Here is a 19,566-nt window from a genome sequence, read left to right on the forward strand (position 1 = left end):
GTCCATGCGAGGTCTACGGCGAGCTGACACAAGCTGCTGCACAAGCAACCATGCGAGCCATTTCTTCTCTGTCATACTCATTATTCAGCTTCGTATCAACCACTGCCTCAAAGTTGCCTACATAGCTCGGATACTTGGTTAAGCAAAGGTCGTGCCTGTTCCAATTATCCACACAGAGATACTGTAAAACTAGTGTGAAGCTTAAGATTATTTGCAGTGATATTAAATTATTAACTACCCAATCAACCAAGCTGTTATCTGCATGGACATTGTTTGCATCGATAGGGAGACGTCCAGTTATTAGCCCCAAAAGCACAACACCAAATGAGAAAACGTCAGATTTTTCTGTGAGTTTTTCGCTTGAATCATATTCTGGAGCCAAATACCTAAAATCCAAAACCAAAAGGTTCAAAATATGTAAACATTCACACAAACTACGAACGTAAATGTGCATATTTAGTAGCTTCAAGATTTATCTTTACCCAAAGGTTCCCATGACACGTGTAGACATGACACGTGTAGACCAAAATCAGCAACTTAAAAGAGTCAAGAGAGACACAAAACACAAATATGCATCACAAAATATCATACGAAGTTACATATTATGCCTTCATGCATCTATATATACATTTTTTTAGACATTTAGTAAATAAATCATGAAGTTGGAACCTATTTACATTATTAACATTAAATAATTAATTTAATAAAAAAATAATTCTATCTATATTCGATTTTTTTTATAGAAACTAAGTGTTTTAAAAGGTAACGAACATAATTGCAAATGTCTATAGATTTTATTTCTTTATTTTTATAAGGAGATGAATAAAATATTGATTTGATAAAAAATGACTTTTAACCTCACATACTATATTTTATTTTCACGGATTTCGTATGATGAATTTTTGCGGATTAAAAATCTTTGAACATGTTGCGTGATCCGCCTAACATGGCGGGTTTGGACTATAGAACCAACACTAAAACCATTAGTTTATTTCATATAATATAGATTTGTAGTCATAATTTGGAAAATTAACTTATAAGTTATTTAGTATATGAACTACAAAATATTACACATACTACAACACATTCTTAATATTCCAAAAAAAAAAGTATATACACATAAAAATATATACTAACATACTATATAGACATATATCTCTGTTTAATTATAGGAAAAAAAACTAAGTGTTTTAAAATTTTATATTCTATCTTATAACAAATTTCATGTAATTAGGTTCTAAACTGTATAAAACTTAAGAAGAAGAAAAAACGTTCTAAACAAATTTATTAATTAATTAGATAAATGTTAATTAATTGGGAATTTAAAAACTAAATAAATTAAAAATTATTATTTAAAATATAATAATTTATAATTTAGTATCGCGGTGTACCGCGGGTGAAAACCTAATGGAAATATTAAAAAAGGATAAACCATACCTTTGTTTCAAAATTGAAATCAATCAATATGTTTGACGCCTTGATATCACGGTGGATGACTTTAGGATTGCCTGCAGATACATATAGTATAATAGTATAAAATAGTGATAAAAATAACTAAAATTGGATAATGATGCATTTTTCATCAATCATTAAATTTACATCTTAATGGTTTAGTTTAGATTAAAAATGTTTAATCACTTCATGATTATTGTCTGACAACATAATTTTAAGTATTTTTAAATATTTATATTGATAAAATATATAATGATATACATTGTTAATTAATTGTCGATTCGAATCAAATGTTTGAAAAGGTAGTCCGGTTCGCAATCCGGTTCGGGTTTAAAAAGATTGGTTTTTGAGGAGGGAATTATGGCGGCAAATGTTTGAACAGGCGGGATGATGACACGTAGATTCGCCTCAATCTGACGGTAAGTCTTGAAAGAATCTCAAGGTCAAAATCGTCTAAACACGTCTACGTTGTCCTCATCATCTTCAGGACTCGCCACTCTCTCTCTCTCTCTTTCTCCAGAAGTTTCGAGACCTAACGTTTTCTCTCAGTATCCCACGGGAAAATGTCATCTACAGTTACTTAGTTGTAAGCCCTGAAACTCATGACGTCACTGACTTCTGCAGCTTCTACACTTTCCCTGCAACTCTCACCAGTGACCATACGTCTGCAACAGTGAAGTATGCTTATTCTTACTACAATGTAGCGACAGTGACCTCGTTTCCCCAGCTGATGAATGATGCACTGATCGTGGCTAAGCAAAAAGGTTGTGATGTGTTCTACGCGTCCGAGGCGATGCAGAATACGAGTTTCTTGAAAGAGTGTAGGTTTAAATCAGGAAATGGACTGAGGCACTACTATCTCTATAATTACCGTTTGAGAAGTGCACTGAAGCCATCAGAACTTGGGCTTGTTCTCTAGTACTGTTAAAAACTCCTACAGCTCCCGAATGTGAGCAACCGTAAACCAATGTGTAGCCTAAGTTTCCTCTTCTTAGATATCATTTGCAAGTAATATAAACAAAAGAGGAAAGTTTAAAGCCTTTTCAACATTTTGCGTGTCTACAAATAACGTTACTGTGTTTTTCCTGCAACAGAACCACAGTACAAACCATGACCTCAGCTTGTACCTATAATATGGAAGGCAACATTAAAATATTACAACAATATGTGACTACGACATGTATATGTTAGTCCTTCCTGTTGAGAGTTTTCGTACAACATGCACCACAGTGCAAGCAAGTTCCTTTGAAAAGCGACTCAAAAGAAAACAATTTTCTCTGAAGCTAAGCTTCCAAACGAGCACCTTAAAGGAAACAATATAATCTTGCAAACGAACACCTTTATTGTCTTAAGCTTGCAAACGAACACCTTTATGGAAACAATATAATCAATCACCTTAAAGGTTACCCATTTGCAGGAATTGGGGTTTATTGCTAAGAGATCAAAATTTACTTTGGTCTTGCAGAAACTCACACAGAGATACCATAAGAAACCATTATATGTATGTGTGTGTAAGTGTAATGTTTTGTAAATGTGTCTATAGTGATCAATGTTACTATGTTAGCAATGTAGTCTTTCAAACTTCTCTTATCTCTCTTTAGTTTCCAAACGTTTATTGTTGCTTTGCACCTAGAACAAAGAAACCAAAACAGAGAAACAAGAGGAGATGGGAAACAGAGAATAAGAGTGAAAGGTGATGGACCTGAGATCAAGTGAGATGATCAAGAGGGTCCAAACCTGAAACAGTGATAAGGAGGCGAAAATAACACTTCAGAGAAAGTTCTAACACAAGTTCAAAATACTCTATTTCGGTTGAAGAGTTCACTGGTTTGGAAATATGTCGTTCGACCCAATACTAACAGGCCCAATAGTGATTACTATTAGAGTTTTGTATAATAATATAATTCAAACTCTATATTTTCTGTAGTTTAGGGAAAAATGAAAAAAAATAATTGGCAAGTGTACAAAAATAATAATGCAAAATTAAAAATGTAGTACTGAAAAAATTCAAATAAATTTCGATCATATTAAAGAGGGTTACATTACCCCATATTTGGACTCTTAATTATTTCTCTATAAACTAATGTTTTTTTAAATTTCGTGTGGACCTTAACTTGGAGTTTACTAATCCGACAGAGTATGTAAATATATTTTGATTTCAAGGGATGTTGGGTTGTTGTATAAAACATCATATTTTTTAATGTATAAACTAATGTTGTTATTTCATTAACTATGTTTTAATTTGGAGTCAACAATAAACACTCTAATATGTGAAGAAGGTTTGCTTATGGATTTGTTTTTACTTCTTGGTGGGTTAACACATCATATTCCAATCAAAGATCTTGTTTGTGGAATCCTACCCAATTATCAAGATAGTTCTGAACTAAGATAACTTCCAAGTTGATGACGATTTCCGATTTCGAGCCCTAAGCAGAAGCGCACATATAAATAAGTTCTTCAAAAACAACCAGCTAATTGAGTTCAATTCCCAAATATTACATTTCAACTTCAAACCTCAATCTTCTTTTTGGTTTTTTTTTCAAGAATCCAACCTCAATCTGAATATTAGTATTACAATTAACTTCTAGGGAAAGAAACCAAAGGAAAAACAAAATAAAAAAAATCAATATAAGATCGTAGTTCAGTTAGAGTTAATCTTAAGACATCTACCCAAATCTTTATAATTAAACAAAGAATTAAAAAAGAAAAAAAAAAAACTCTGTAATTTCTTGTCTCACTAACCATAACCTTGGCCGGGTCTTTTAGCATTGCCCATCTCCATTTCCCGTGTGGTCTGAATCTCGGTGCTCGACCAGGATGGGTACAAATCATATTCACTGATTGGATTACTATACAAATCTTGAGTCTCAAGTCCCACTTTCCTAAACTTGTTCACGCCTTTATTGTCTTGGCTCGAGTCATAATCTGTGCTTCCTCCGGATGAGCCGTACACATTACTGTGACCCGGTGTGATCCCTTGGTTCAGGTCTGACGGTGATATGTTTCCTTCCAGCACACGTGCAACCTGCTCGTTTTTTTTTCACCAATCACTCATTCAATTAGCACTATAAACATTTTAAATGACTAATATATATTTTACAAAATGAAAAAAAAAATGTAGCTAAAACATGTTGGCACATTGGTCGATCAAGTGGTGCTGCTTAGATACATCAAAAGATTTAGCTAGGCAAAAAAAAAACAGAACTGAAATTAGTACAACCGAACGGACCCAAATAAACCATTCATTTTATGTGTTAGATTTTATTTTAATTTCATACTATAGAAAAATATAATTATATATACAACATCTATAAATAATTGTTATTAAATTTAGGTATATTTATTTATTTATTTTTGATAGTTTTTGTATTGAAAGCCAAAAACAAAACAAAAAAATCTATTAATTCTAGGCGTATAGCTCAATATAAAATATTTGAAAACTGGAAAACCAAATGTCTACCCTAATTAAAAAATAAAAATGATTACTAAGTTACCTGGTCCATGCGAGGTCTACGGCGAGCTGTAGAGCGGACACAAGCTGCGGCACAAGCAACCATGCGAGCCATCTCTTCTCTGTCATACTCATTATTCAGCTTTGTATCAACCACAGCCTCAAAGTTGCCTACCTCGGATACTTGGTTAAGCAAAGGTCGTGCCTGTTCAAATTATCCACACACATAGATATTGTAAAACTTAATGTGAATGTTGAGATTTATTGGCAGTTATATTAATTACCCAATCAACCAAGCTATTATCTGCATGGACATTGTTTGCATCAATAGGACGACGACCGGTTATTAGCTCCAAAAGCACAACACCAAATGAGAAGACGTCAGATTTTTCTGTGAGCTTTCCGCTTGAAGCATATTCTGGAGCCAAATACCTAATATCCAAAACCAAAAGGTTCAAAATATGTAAACATTCACACAAACTACGTAAATGTACGTATTTAGTAGCTTCGAGATTATATTTACCCAAAGGTTCCCATCACACGTGTAGATACATGAGTGTTTGTATCAGAAGCAATCTTGGCAAGACCAAAATCAGCAACCTAAAAGATAGAAGAGAGACACAAAATACAAATATACTTTCACCAAAAAATCATACGAAGTTACATATTATGCCTTCATGCATGGATATATTAAAAAGGAGAACAAAAAAAAACAAGATAAACAATACCTTTGCTTCAAATTTGAAATCAATCAATATGTTTGACGCCTTGATATCACGGTGGATGATTTTAGGATTGCCTGAAAATACATATACATACATGTGTGGTGAATAAACAAACATGGCTTGTAATTTTTTAAAAGCTGTACATATTGCTCATATCTTAGACTTACAATTTTCATGAAGATATGATAATCCTTTGGCAGAACCAATAGCAATCTTCAATCTTGAACTCCATTCCATTGGAGGCCGTCCCTTCCCTATCACAAATTCAATTCCCAAAAAAAAAAAATTACTAATTGAAAACAGTAAAGCATGCAGCCAACCGTACGTAGAAGAGTTTAGTTTTTTTTTTCTAACCATGGAGGTGAAACTCGAGAGTGTTGTTGGGAACAAACTCATAGACAAGCAATCTTTGAGCATCCGCAATGCAATAACCGACAAGAGCAACCAAATGTCTGTGGTGAACTCGGCTAATGATCCCGACCTCTGCCTGAAACTCTCTCTCTCCCTGAGCACTCCCTTCTTTCAACTGTTTCACAGCAACTTCTTTCCCATTACGCAACATACCTTTGAACACGTATCCGAAACCGCCTTGTCCTAACAAATTGGCCTCAGAGAAGCCATTGGTGGCTCTAGACAACTCTTCATAGTTGAAAATGCCTTGATAGATGCCTAATGGAAGCCCTGGAGATTGTGGAGGAAGAACTGATTGATCCGAGTAGTTTGAGTCGTAGCCGCCGCTGCTACTGCTGCTCATGAAGTGTGGCCGACGTGGTAGTGCAGAGGGTGGCATCGGTGGTGGCGGTGATGTATTTTGATGCTGATGTCCACGGTAAGGGCCTCCCGCTGACAAACACAAGAACATCAAATCTGTAAAAAACGGTTTCTCTATGTATCCACCATATACAAGTTTAAAGATGTTAAAACAAAATGTATTATAACTTAATTTCTCAAAATGAATATTAATATACTTAATTTTCCTACATATTGGAAAATCAAATATACATGCAAAGAAAATGTAGATAAATCGTAGAAAATGAGGAACACTATTATTAGTTCTAGATTTGATTTATTGATTTAATGTAGTTTAGGTCTTTGTTTTTACCTAAGTGCGCAGGAGGTGCTTCTTCGTCTCTTCGTCGTTTCTTCTTACAAATGAAAAAAATCAAAGCCAATACCACAACAAGCATAGCAACTCCTCCGATGGCGATCCCAACCGCCACTCCCGTTGATAATCCAACGGAAGGGGAAGAAGGCGGCGGTGAAGATCCCCCGCCAGAGGGATTTGCTGGAGGTGGAGGGCTGAGAGTTCCCGACTGAGGTGTTGTTGAGGGAGGCGGCGGAGATGGAAAAGATCCCGGCGGAGTTGAAGGAGTAGAGGGAGACGGAGGCGGAGGAGAAGAAGGTCTCAAGGGAGAAGGTGGTGGCGGAGAAGAAGGCGTAAAGGGAGGTGATGAAGGAATGGTTGGTGATGGAGGCAGAGGAGAAGGCGTCAAGGGAGGTGAAGGAGGCAGAGGAGAAGGCGTCAAGGGAGGTGAAGGAGGCAGAGGAGAAGGCGTCAAGGGAGGTGAAGGAGGCAGAGGAGAAGGCGTCAAGGGAGGTGAAGGAGGCAGAGGAGAAGGCGTCAAGGGAGGTGAAGGAGGCAGAGGAGAAGGCGTCAAGGGAGGTGAAGGAGGCAGAGGAGAAGGCGTCAAGGGAGGTGAAGGAGGCAGAGGAGAAGGCGTCAAGGGAGGTGAAGGAGGCAGAGGAGAAGGCGTCAAGGGAGGTGAAGGAGGCAGAGGAGAAGGCGTCAAGGGAGGTGAAGGAGGCAGAGGAGAAGGCGTCAAGGGAGGTGAAGGAGGCAGAGGAGAAGGCGTCAAGGGAGGTGAAGGAGGCAGAGGAGAAGGCGTCAAGGGAGGTGAAGGAGGCAGAGGAGAAGGCGTCAAGGGAGGTGAAGGAGGCAGAGGAGAAGGCGTCAAGGGAGGTGAAGGAGGCAGAGGAGAAGGCGTCAAGGGAGGTGAAGGAGGCAGAGGAGAAGGCGTCAAGGGAGGTGAAGGAGGCAGAGGAGAAGGCGTCAAGGGAGGTGAAGGAGGCAGAGGAGAAGGCGTCAAGGGAGGTGAAGGAGTGGTAGGAGCCGGAGCCGGAGGAGAAGGCGTCAATGGAGGTGGAGAAGGAATGAGTGTAGGCGGAGGCGGAGAAGGAACGACGGGAGGGGGAGTTATAGGAGGAACGACGGGAGGCGGAGGTATAGGAGGAACGACGGGAGGCTGAAGTATAGGAGGAACGATGACGGGAGGAGGAACGGGAGGAAGTTGTGGTGGAGTTGACGGAGTGGAACCCGGAGACGGCGCAGATGACATCTCTCCACACAATTAGAAAAACTACGACAGAATCAAAATAAGAATGTTAAAAGCGGGAAAAGAGGTCAGAGATGTGATCTACTACCGCTACCAAGACCAAGAGTTTTGAGTTTTGATTGCTTCTTGTCGGAATTTGGAGAAGGGATTAGTCAATCTTTAAAAACAAAAATGTTTGGTCTAAGATATATTATATACTACAAACAAAATGCTCAAACATTTACTGTTCTTACGACATACTCAAACATAGAGGAAAATATATACGTAATAATATATGCACAAAAAGCAAAGGAAATAACAATATTACGTAATAAATACCAACGCCACCCATTACATTGACGTTTCCACTCATTTATTGTTACTACTGTATTTAACATCAAGTTACACCAAAGTAATCTAGTAGTCAAACGGAAAATAAATAAAGTATTTTTGTTAATCATTTTTAATCAAAAGGTTCTCAACAACAGGCCAATTATATCAAATGGGATTCGGTCTAATTTCCAGATAATGTTTTTGCTCTTCAGATTAAGTAATACTAGTAGTTTATGTAGATAATTATTATTGTATCAAGGTCAGTGTCCTATCATTCTATTTATCTTAGTTTAAAACAACCCACGAGCGTAATCTACTAAAAAGAAAAAGGAAGTCAACGACGTAATGGAATGATGATTTGTCAAGTTTGGTTTGGTCAAATCTTTTGTTTTTGTCAAATTGGTTTCCACTTCATCATATTTGATTGAATGCAAATACCACGACATTTAAGAATGCATCAATTTTTGTGGATTTTCAAGTGGTATTATACAAGAAGACCAAAATGATTTCGTAGTTCGTGGACAAAGGTTGCCAAAATGGCTAAAACACAACGTCCACTGTCAATTGTCTCTATAACCTTAATTATTCCATTACTCACCATTTGTTGTTTTGCGATCATCTACACATATATTATAAATCAATGAATTCAACGTCCAGAAAAGTCAATTGTTATTTTGTAATCTTGTACAATTTTTAAATAGAAAAAAATGAGACGACATTGCACGAACTGGCATTGGGTTTCTCGTTCGGTTATATTGGTATAACAAGTTACACAGTTTAAAATTCTATTATCTTATTACAACTTATTTTATCAATAAAAAAAAAGAAATGTATTATCTAATTACAAACTATTTTAAATAGTAATTTAAAAAAATTTCCATTTCCATACAAAATTTAAATTAATATAATATATAATAATTTTTCTTAAAATGATAGGTTTTGATAAAATTTTTAATTTTGGTATATTCAGTTTAGCTGCACCATGGGATTCTTGCATTACTAGTCCCAACTATTTAACTAGGCGACGTTATCTTTTCGCGAATATATAAAGTCATGCTGGGAGGTTCGAAGGCACAATCAGAACGTACTGTGTATAATGCATCAGAGTCATAGTAGGAACCGATTCAGTTTAACTCTCAACTAAACCAAGTGATGCGCAGTTTAGTAAGACCGATGAAAAAATCACCTACACTTTCATCTCTTTAACTTTGATACCCAAAAAGAAAAAAAAACACTTTCACTTAAACTCCATATATATATTTTCTTTAAAACGATCTAGTAATGGCAATTACTTTGTGCTATCAATAAAATTACACGTCCATCACGTTACATATTACTCAAACATATACTAATGGACACACTTCATTATACGTAATACGATATTATACACAAAGAAGAATATTTGATCAACCGACGCAAAGCTCATTATATAATTATATTTAAGAGTCTTAAAACTCGAGGAGACGCCTCATGACTCCAAGCAGCTCCAAATGTGATGTCATCTGTGGGAAATGCCCGATCGCGTCTTCCATGATCTCCACCGTCGATTTCCCTTTAATCTTCTCCTGCATGAAGTATGCGACAGAGACAGGCACAACGACGTCGTTTCCAGTCTGTATGACGTGGCAAGGCACTGACACTTGTCCCAAAAGCTCTCTCTCGTCGCTGCCAAACACTATCTTAGCTAAGGCAAGAGCCGTCTCGGGCTTCATCTTCTTAAGGCACTTTTCGAACCTTTGGACTGAGACAGAGTCTCTCGGGTCGACCACGATGGAAGAAAAAGCAACCGCCCATGCCTCGTAGTTGGACTCAATGTTTGAGATGATCGTGTCGATGTCTTTTGACTCAAACCCTCCTTCGTAATCCTCACAGTTTATGTACCTATATGCATTTCAATCTAGTAACGTTACTAAATTTGATCGTCTTTATATATTAATTTGTACGTTGCATTAGACGTATATTTATAGTCAAACATTATCAACTTTTGCATTGATTACACTTCCTCACCTATAATTATAATAAATATCTAAAGTAATCAGTCAAAATATGATACTTCAAACAATTAATTCCCATTCAATAATTTTCTATATATAGGAAAATAGATCTTTTTTAGTTTTAGTGGTCCACGTGAATCGTGATATATTAAGGTTAGTACTTCTAAGTTCTAACTCAAAAACCATCGACAGTAAAATTAATAGATTGATTCATATGATATTTTATATATCATCCTATTTAGGTTTCGTATAATTAATTTTCGATGTGAGATAAGAGATGAATATATATATAAAGCACACATACACATGACCTATATATTGATATGCATGTAGGCCGTAGCTAGAATATATAAATGCATCTATGTATATATGCGTAGACTGCAGGGAAGTTAGAAGTAGGACAAGATGTGATGATCATATGTCATATTCATCCAACAAGCTAGAAGCTGATCATGTCCACATGTTCAACGCTTGGCAACAGTTACACTTACATATTACATATGTCATATAGATAACATCCACATAAAAGTCATTAAATATCGGCTAATATAGTATATTATCGTAAAGCATATTTCGTTTTTGTCTTTTCTCGTGAAACACATATTCACAAAGGAATATTGTACGATCGATGAAAAAGGTATCACTTTAGATCTCTCTTTCGAACGTAAATAATAATTCTTCATTTTATTTACAGATATATATTCACATCATGATTAACCTCTTTTTTAACTATATCCAATATATAGACCTAAATGATAATATAGCCTCGTAACTGGATTACACACACGTCTTTGATTTTCACTTCTTATTATAATTAAGTGGAAGTACTGTTGATTATTAAGAGCGAACTTTACCTGGGAGAAGCACCAATAAGAAGAAGATTTGTAAATAAGTCGGGCCTTTTAATAGAAGCAGCACAACCGACCATCCCCGACATGGAATGGCCTACGAACACGACGGGGCCAAACTCCAACTCCTCCATAAGAGCAATGAGATCGTCAGAGAAGGCATCAAAGGAGTTATACTTTGAAGGGTCATAAAGAGTTTGGTCTTTAACGGTTCCAGAGAAAAGCCAGTCAAAGACCAAAACTTTGAAAGATTCGGACAAGACTGGTATCATCTTGTCCCATATCGACTGATCGCCTCCAAAACCGTGTGCAAGGACCATCGATTTCTCGCCAGAACCGATGATCTTGGCGTTCATAGCGGATGCAAGGCTGGATATCTTCTGATTAACCACCATGGTTAAGAACAAGAGAATTTTGTTAGATGGGACAACTTTGATAAGTTGTGTGCGTATATATAAAGGGAGAGACGAGAGATGGATTAGGTATATGGTTCTTAATTGACATCCAACCACCGATTTTATTAGGCTCGCATTTTATGTACATCCAAACATTTATGGCCTTTTCAACAATGGCTGTTTTTGTATTCATTGTCCATCTACATAGCATCTTAGAGGATAAAACAATATCCATCATAAATAAATATCTATGTGAAAACGAATCTCTACTTTTTGGTATAAAGAAGGTATATTTATTTGGACTCGAGATAAACATTATAAACTACTTTTGTTTGTACGTGTAAGTAAATGCGTAAGCTAACTTGACGTATACACATATAATCATAAATCTTAATCATGTTTTAGTCAATGAAAATGAAGCACAACGGCGAATTTTAGTAAATTAATTGTTATAAATGTTTGCTAATCATCGGAGTACTCATATAAGAAAAACTTATAAGATGACCTTTCGCCTAACAATAATACAACATTTTTGCTTATGTCCCTCAGACTTCTTACATAGGGTCAACATTTTCCGTTGTTGCTAATGTTCAAAATAAAGGATATGAAAGAAAACAATACTCATTAATTTTGATTAAATGACTTAGTTTGTAAAACTCATATTAGTATAGCATACACAAGTGATTCTCTTTAGTGACTTGATATTTCAAAAGTAGTAGCTGTGCATGGAGTCAATCTCGCCACCAACCGGAAAATTGGTTATTAAAAAATGTATAAAAACGGAGATATATGAAAAGTTGTACTTATTTGACTTTTCTTGTAAGCATGCACTTGTTATTTGAATGATAGTTGTTATTTGAATGCTTAACCTCTTTTAATCGTCTCCACTATAGCATCTAGTTGACACCTAATCCACATGTAAAAACCATAAACTTGCATCTAGGTAAATTACCATCCATTGATATCTAACCTTATATTATACCAACTTATCAGAACAATAATGAAAGATTCCCAACAGAAACTAACAATGAACAAGCGTCCAAACTCTAATCTAGTGATAGCAAATAAAAAACTCTAGCTTTTAAAATGTTAAAACCAAAAGGACTAAGGTCCCAAATATTGGTTCAAAGGTTAAACGAGAGATAGTTTGGTCCAAAAGAAAAAGACAAGAGGCACACAACCGCACATGAGGAATCTGGATCGGGGACCAGACCCCAAAAGTTTGGTTTTGTCCATACCTTGTCATTTTCTTCTTCCAGATTTGGACCAATTATTATTCTACGATAAGTTCAGAAAAAATCATTTGAAATTTCCAATATATTTACCATTCACTGATTTGGAATAAATACATAATGTATTTAATTACCTCTAGATGTTTTATTTGCATGTATAGATGCCACGACTCTCACTTTTTTACATCTACAAAATGAATTCACTCTCTATTTTCTGATAAACCACTATGTATAAAATTGATTTAATATCATAATTCATTTCGTAGTAAAAAAAAGTCGTAGTAAAGGAATGGTCTATACCTAAATTATAATTTTTGAATAGTAAACAAAAAAATAAAACTCAATCGGTTATGTCCAACTTCTCCACAACCAATTTGAAGATTTAGCTAACTAACATACTTATCTGACATAATAATTTCGGTTCTGCACAAGTACAAATTAAAAATCTGATATGATGAAGGAAAAAGCTTGGGGTTGTCGTGTAGTGATTTGTATAGTCTGACCAACAAGAAGAAACTGCAAAAAAGGTGTACGACTAACTTTTCCTTCACAAGACCATCCTCATTGCTACAAATATGGTGTGTTCATAAGGGTTTTAAAATAATAAAAATGTTGAATAGTGGGTACAACGGTTCTTAAGAAATAGAAAATTGGTCTCCTGCAAGAACTGTTGAATGGTATGTTCTTAAGTGTAGACCATTTTTAAATATTTTAATTTCTCTAAGACCACTATACAACTGATGTGACGTTAAGCCCTCCCTTTACCTTCTCCCTCCACACATCTTTCTTTTTACTTTACCCAAATTAGTCCATCTTTCACACTGTTAAGTCTCGATATTTGTGTATATAAAAGGAAAGAAGCAAAAGGTAGTTCAGATTTGACTGTTTGTAATTTAGGTGAGTTACACTAAATGTTGAATTTGAGAAGCTCTTTAACTTTGTCCTAAGATATGTAAACTCTTGACATATCACAAAAATTGGAAATTGATTTGAGTTAGACACTCGAGAGAGTACAACTACGAATTGCCTTTTGCTTTTAAAAGCCGGTTCCTACTCTATTTCCCCGACATAAATGACTGTTTGTTATCCATACAAAGCAATACACACACACACATGACACACTCACCACCACGTGTTTTGTTCCATTACAACTCTTATCACCAATCTCTAGATTTGATGTTACTTCTTTTGTAAACTCTTTAGTTTCAGACTGGACAGTCAGAATCAGATCAAAGATTAGTAATGAAACAAAATATTTTCTTCATGGTAGTTTTGTTTTTTCTTGTTTGTTTACTATGCAACAAAAAAAAAAGCGGGGTTAAGTTAATATGCATGTGTTATTGGTGAAGCGATCGAGTTCTTCCGCACATGGTCCACTATCATGTGTTCGAAAGAGACCAAAATCAAAAGTTATCATCATTTAGTACGAAAATGATATCTAACTTCTCTTATAGGATTACCCAATACGTCCGACGTCCACACATTTGCCTTTATATGAAAAGGCTATTACGTTTAAGATAGTAATGCTTTTATGGTTTAGCTAATAATAGAGTATAGACAAAGCAAGTTCTATTGCAAAACCTGTGGGTATAAACTGTAGTTTATAGAAGGGAACAATGAAAGCTTACAATAACCCTTTTTGCAAATTTTCATCATTATAAGATTCATAACCATTGTTTGTATCGGGGATTGCACAATTTAAACAAATAAAGATTTTGTGGGAAAAAGCAAGCAAGTTCTTTTATTAATCGGGAAAAACGTGAGATCGTCACTTAAAACAAGTCGAGATAGAGCTTGTTAGTTCACAAGCGAACTAGCAAGCTTAAAGTGACGAACTGGAAATAGGAACGAATTATACGAAAGACAATAACAGTTTTCGATGCAAAGTATTGCTCTGTAGGTATTGTCCGCGGGTCAGGATGGTGATCCCAATAAATGCTTTCTCCTTTTATAGGGGACTGTTGACCTAGGGATGTCTAGGGTTTTCGTCGTGAATTCCCGAGAATGCCCTTTTGCGGGAATTAGTGGACTTGCTCCCAATCTTGTCGGGCCGAGATTGTAATTAATGAATCTTGTTGGGCCGAGTGGCATATTGGGCGTAGCCCATATCCAACAATAGTCCCCCCCCCTTAGTCCGGAGAGTGGCAGTCCTTCTGCGATCAGCAGGCGTACTTAAATTGTCCGTAATATGCCTGCTCGGCACATATTGTCTCGGGTCGCTTCTATGGAACAAAATTGCTACAGCGATTCTTCTGTAGTCACCAGGCTCGTTCTTCGAGAGATATCATGGATATCCAGCGGTCTTTACTCTAAACGCGGTATTCGATGAATTTCCCGAAAAAGAGCAGATCGCATATCGAGGTGACGGATTTTGCAGTAAAATTTCCGTTTTATTTACTTATTTATGTCTCCTCATCTTCTCCTTTTTCTTCACTTCCTCCTCTCTCTATCCTTTTATTTTTATGTTTTTACTTCTTTCTCTCTCTATTTTTCTCTCCCCTTTGTTTGGTCACATATCCTTGAAGCCCTAGCAGCCGCCGCCGAGCGAGCTTCTCATGGGGAGATCGCCGATGGTCGGCGGTCGGCGAGGCTGTTCGGTTCGGGATCAACACGATGCCGATACAGGGAGAGATGGAGGTTGTCGTGCTGGCTCGGGCTTGAGCGGGTTTGAAGGTCATCAGATCGAGCTGGGTTTCGAGGGCGGCAACGGGATGGTCGGAGATCGGTGCCGTAAGGACTCCGTGAATCCGGCTGAGAGAGGCGAAGCGTTTGAGTCTGGTCGATCGGCGGAGATCGGCGGATTGGATCGAGAGGGTTCCGGGTTGAATGGTGTGGTCGGCGCTTTTCTGCCGAGAGTGGCTGGATCTGGTGAGTTCGGCGTGGGAGATCTCGGATCTTGGCCTAGCGTCAGTGAGATCGGGATGAGAGATCTCGGAGGTCGGCAATCTGTCGGCGAGATCGGGATGAGAGATCTCGTAGCTTGGCCTAGTGTCGGTGAGATCGGCGTGGGAGGTCTCGGTTTTTGGTCGTCAGGCGATAGGACTCCAAGCGAGAGAGATCGGCGAGGGGGTATGAACGAGGTCGGCACAGATGGCATGCCCGAGATCGGCATAGGAGACGAACCGGAGATCGACATGGTTGAGGGCACTGCGACCACTCGTCGAATTGATGAGATCGGCAGTCTCGCGAGCAGGATGTCAGCTCGGCGAATGGGTGCTCCTAAGGTCGGCGCAGATGGCATGCCCGAGGTCAGCATAGGAGACGAACCGGAGATCGACATGGTTGAGGGCACTGCGACCACTCGTCGAATTGATGAGATCGGCAGTCTCGCGAGCAGGATGTCAGCTCGGCGAATGGGTGCTCCTGAGGTCGGCGGAGTTAGTCACCGGGTTGAGGTTGGTTCCGATCTCGTTGATACTTCCTGCGAGGTCGATTCTGATGATGGTGATGCTGATCTCATGGTGGGTGGTCACGAGGTCGGCATTTCGTGCAGAAAAGAAGGTCGTCCTTCGACGAGCTCCCGAGTTCTAACGTATACGCGTGGTAAATCTCTTGCGGGAATCCAGCGTGCTTTTTCCGAAGAGTTTGAGGCTTATAAACACGTTTTTGATGATGTTAGTGTCGGTATTGGAGCAGAGTGTGGAGATTTTGATAGTTTGGCCAACGACTACAATTTTGCTGATATTCTCGAGTTCAGTGAAGATAACGACAGTGGTTCTGGTGGGAGTCCTATGGACGTTGTCCTGGCCGAGGATACTGGTCCACGTTCGGCTGTTTTGGGTCTTAGCGCTGCGTTGATTGGGGCCAATCTTTCAGTCGGTCCGGCCAATCATGGTCCTTCGTTGTGCACCTCGGATACTATTGCTGAGATGGCGCGGTGGTGTAGGATGCAAGAGGGATTGGTTTTCCGGGTTCCTGAGTCTCACGAACGTCCTTGGACACCTCCGACAGGTTTCATTGCGCTTTTTGAGCACTACTTTACTGAATGCGGTCTTTGGTTCCCTTTGCCGGAATTTTTGATACGTTATTGTGCGAGGCGTAGGATTGCCATTTCTCAGCTTTATGTGGGAGGTATCCGTAATGCAGTTGGTTTGGCGATATTTGGTACCAACTGTGGTGTAGAGGTTGACGTGCATTTTCTGGAAGAAGCCACCAAGTTCACAAAAGTTAGAGGTAGTCCGGGATACTTCTACACCAGTGCTAAATCAGGTCATCAGATAATCGTCGGGGCTGAGAAAAAGATTCGTCGTTGGCAACGTTATTTTTTCTTTGTCAAGCGGGACGAGATTTCGTTTGATGACCTCGATGTATTTTGTGCTACTGAGTGGAATATGTTTCCCGGTAGCTTCATAGTTTCTCACTCATACTTGTTTAATTGTTATTTGTCTGGTTTCTGACCCTTTCTTTATTTTTGTCGGTGTTTGCAGAGCCTGTCGTCCGCTTGCGCGCTCATCCTCCAGGTTTTTTCGATAACCTCAGATAGATCCGAACACTAGGGGCGCTCCATTGGCCTTCGATTACTCAGAGATCTCGTGAGTTTCCTGCTTATTCTGTTGTATCGATTGTTGCTCTCCTTGGTGGTTATTGGGTCGTCACACTTTTGTTTTCCTTTTTAGGTCTACCGCGCTTAGGGATGGGGAAAGTTAGCACTCGTCTTCCTCGATACGCCGATCAGTTCAAGAAGGCAGTTGATGCTGGGTCTTCTTCGCGCGCTGCAGACACTGAGGTCGTTGACCCGTCAGCCGGCGGAGGTGCCGATCTGTGAGTTGCATGAGATTTGAGATTGGCGGAGGTGGCCGCTACCCGTGCCGACAAAAGAGCTGCCAAGGTTCCTGCTGTCGTTCCGCGTGCGCAGAAGTCATGTGGCGAGGCTTCTGATGCCCTAGCGATCGTTGTCGCTGATTCTGGGCGAACTACTCCATCGAGGAAGAGAGCTTCTGATGGTGAGGTGGTTTTTCCCGAGCCCGAGTCGTCCAAGAGATCTAGGAGGTGGTTTTTCCCGCGCGACACTACTGAGATTGATGATTCGTTCTCCTTTTCTTACAAGACGAAGGATGAGTTGTTCATCAACAACGCTGCTGCTTGTGGTGAGCTCGCTAGCAAGGTTCGCGGCTCCTTCGACCCGCTCCCCTCTGTGGGTTCTCTCTATGATCCTGAGCTGTATCGGTCGTGGGCTAGGAAACACTTCCAGGTTGGCATTTCTCTTTATGTTCTTGGTTGAATTTTCCCAATTATTATCTTGATTCTCTATTTCTTGCATTTCAGGATGGTGGTGGTGTAAATCGTATGGTCGTCTCGTACGAGCGTCGCATTGCCGAGCTGGAGAAGCAACTTGCTGATTCTCGTACTTCTGAACCGTCGAGGAGATCGGCTGAGTAGGTTCGTCAGGATCTTGAAAAAGAGCGGGGGGTTTCTGCCGTTCTTACGAAGCAAACTGCCAGTTTCAGGAAGCAGGTGGCCGATCTCAAGGCTTCTCTTGACGCTTCCCGCTCTCGTCTCGAGCAGTTCAAGGTTGATCACGCATTTCAGAAGGCGCAGTTGCAGCAGGTGCAAGCGGAGCGGCATGGCGTCGATGTCAAGGTTGCTGGCTACAAGTCTCGTATTGAGAGGATGAGGAAGCATATTATTGACAACAGAGCGGCGCAAGAGTCTCTTCTAACTTTGAGCCAGGTGAGCGGCACCTATGATTGTCTTCAGGAGCTGGTGAAGGGTGGTACGGTCATTCCGTCGAAGACTTTGCTCGGTTTGGAGGATGATGCGAAGATGTGGGAGGACAAGGTCCTTGGTTTTGACATCGCCGACGTTTTGGACAGCGACCTCGAGGCTCTTCCAGAGATTGCGATCGTTCCTACGAATCTTCAGGCGGCGGAGGTTCCCGTGATCGTAGGAGAGGAGGTCGTCACGGCAGGGGCACCTGCGGCCTCGGACGCTCAGGTTGTTGCCGAGCAGTGACTTGCTTTTGTCTTGTTGTGCTATTAGAACCTATTCCCGTTTTGTAGTGGATGTTGAGCCGTTTAGGCGGTGTATTTTCTTTTTGAACCTTTGCATTATGAGTGGATCTGCTTTATGTGTTGTTTTCTGATTTTATGATATGTGTTCATCATTCTATGGATGTGTTTTAGAGCTTACATTCTCGCTACGCGTCGAAAGTTCGAGCGTCATTTCTGGTTTCATCGTGTTGACAGAATTATCGGATATCTTGAAACTATGATCGACGAGGGTTTTTTGGTTCCGAAATGGAGATGGGATCGTTTGTTAGAGGAGTGCTCTCGTCGTGAGGCGTCATTGGCTGAGGTGGAGATTCCCGTCCTTGAAGCGGGCGATCTCGAGCCTATTGGGAGCAGGCCCTTCGAAGGTCGACCCAAGCTTGACGCTTGCCGGACTCGGGTTGACATATTGCATCGTTACATTATTCAGTTAGAGTGTACGGACCATTTCTTCGTTGAAAGCAACCGTGCTGAGGGGATTCGCTCGTATCTCGAGGAGATGGTTGCTAGGGGTGCGAATTTTCCGATGGACACGCTAGAAAGTCTGCGGAGATAGTGCCAGTTCTGGCACGTGAAGATCGGCGAGCTTGAGTTTGATAAACCCTCCGATGCCGATCTGGGATTTGAAGACTTAGTTTGCACTTTGAGACTTGTTTGTTCTGTTAGTTTTTTTTTGTGCCGAATGTGGCCTTTCGTATTTGGCTTTCGTTGCCTTGTCCTTGTGTTCTTTTGGATTATGGAATAAGAATGTTTTTGTGTTTTTCCTATCTTTGGTATCGAGTTGTACTTTACGGTGCAAGACGTCTCCTGGCTTATCCTATTACGTGTATCGAATAC

At 39.4% G+C, this 19,566-nt stretch overlaps 4 protein-coding genes and 1 pseudogene across 4 annotated transcripts; 2 read left to right on the forward strand and 3 right to left on the reverse strand.

The window, feature by feature from the left end:
• The window catches only part of LOC104767834, a 2,851-nt pseudogene extending 2,340 nt beyond the window's left edge, over positions 1-511 (reverse strand).
• LOC104767835 (glycylpeptide N-tetradecanoyltransferase 1-like) lies at positions 1,813-2,371 on the forward strand. The gene is made up of 2 exons (XM_010491807.1): positions 1,813-1,824; positions 1,940-2,371. Exons 1-2 carry the CDS (start codon positions 1,813-1,815, stop codon positions 2,369-2,371), a joined length of 444 nt encoding a protein of 147 aa, XP_010490109.1.
• Positions 4,003-7,163, reverse strand: LOC104767836 (proline-rich receptor-like protein kinase PERK2). Its single transcript, XM_010491808.2, has 8 exons — positions 6,731-7,163; positions 5,983-6,471; positions 5,796-5,882; positions 5,632-5,702; positions 5,427-5,503; positions 5,188-5,335; positions 4,947-5,108; positions 4,003-4,477 (listed from the first exon to the last, which is right to left on the reverse strand). The coding sequence occupies exons 1-8, from the start codon at positions 6,813-6,815 to the stop codon at positions 4,190-4,192; spliced, it is 1,407 nt and encodes a 468-aa protein (XP_010490110.2). The 5' UTR covers positions 6,816-7,163; the 3' UTR covers positions 4,003-4,189.
• Positions 6,829-7,875, forward strand: LOC109130838 (glycine-rich cell wall structural protein 1-like). Its single transcript, XM_019240907.1, has 2 exons — positions 6,829-6,919; positions 6,980-7,875. Exons 1-2 carry the CDS (start codon positions 6,829-6,831, stop codon positions 7,873-7,875), a joined length of 987 nt encoding a protein of 328 aa, XP_019096452.1.
• LOC104766368 (probable esterase KAI2) lies at positions 9,509-11,665 on the reverse strand. The gene is made up of 2 exons (XM_010490237.2): positions 11,122-11,665; positions 9,509-10,154 (listed from the first exon to the last, which is right to left on the reverse strand). Exons 1-2 carry the CDS (start codon positions 11,508-11,510, stop codon positions 9,722-9,724), a joined length of 822 nt encoding a protein of 273 aa, XP_010488539.1. The 5' UTR covers positions 11,511-11,665; the 3' UTR covers positions 9,509-9,721.

The sequence above is a fragment of the Camelina sativa genome, chromosome 19 (genome assembly GCF_000633955.1).
Source record: "Camelina sativa cultivar DH55 chromosome 19, Cs, whole genome shotgun sequence".
NCBI classification, from domain to species: Eukaryota; Viridiplantae; Streptophyta; class Magnoliopsida; order Brassicales; family Brassicaceae; genus Camelina; species Camelina sativa.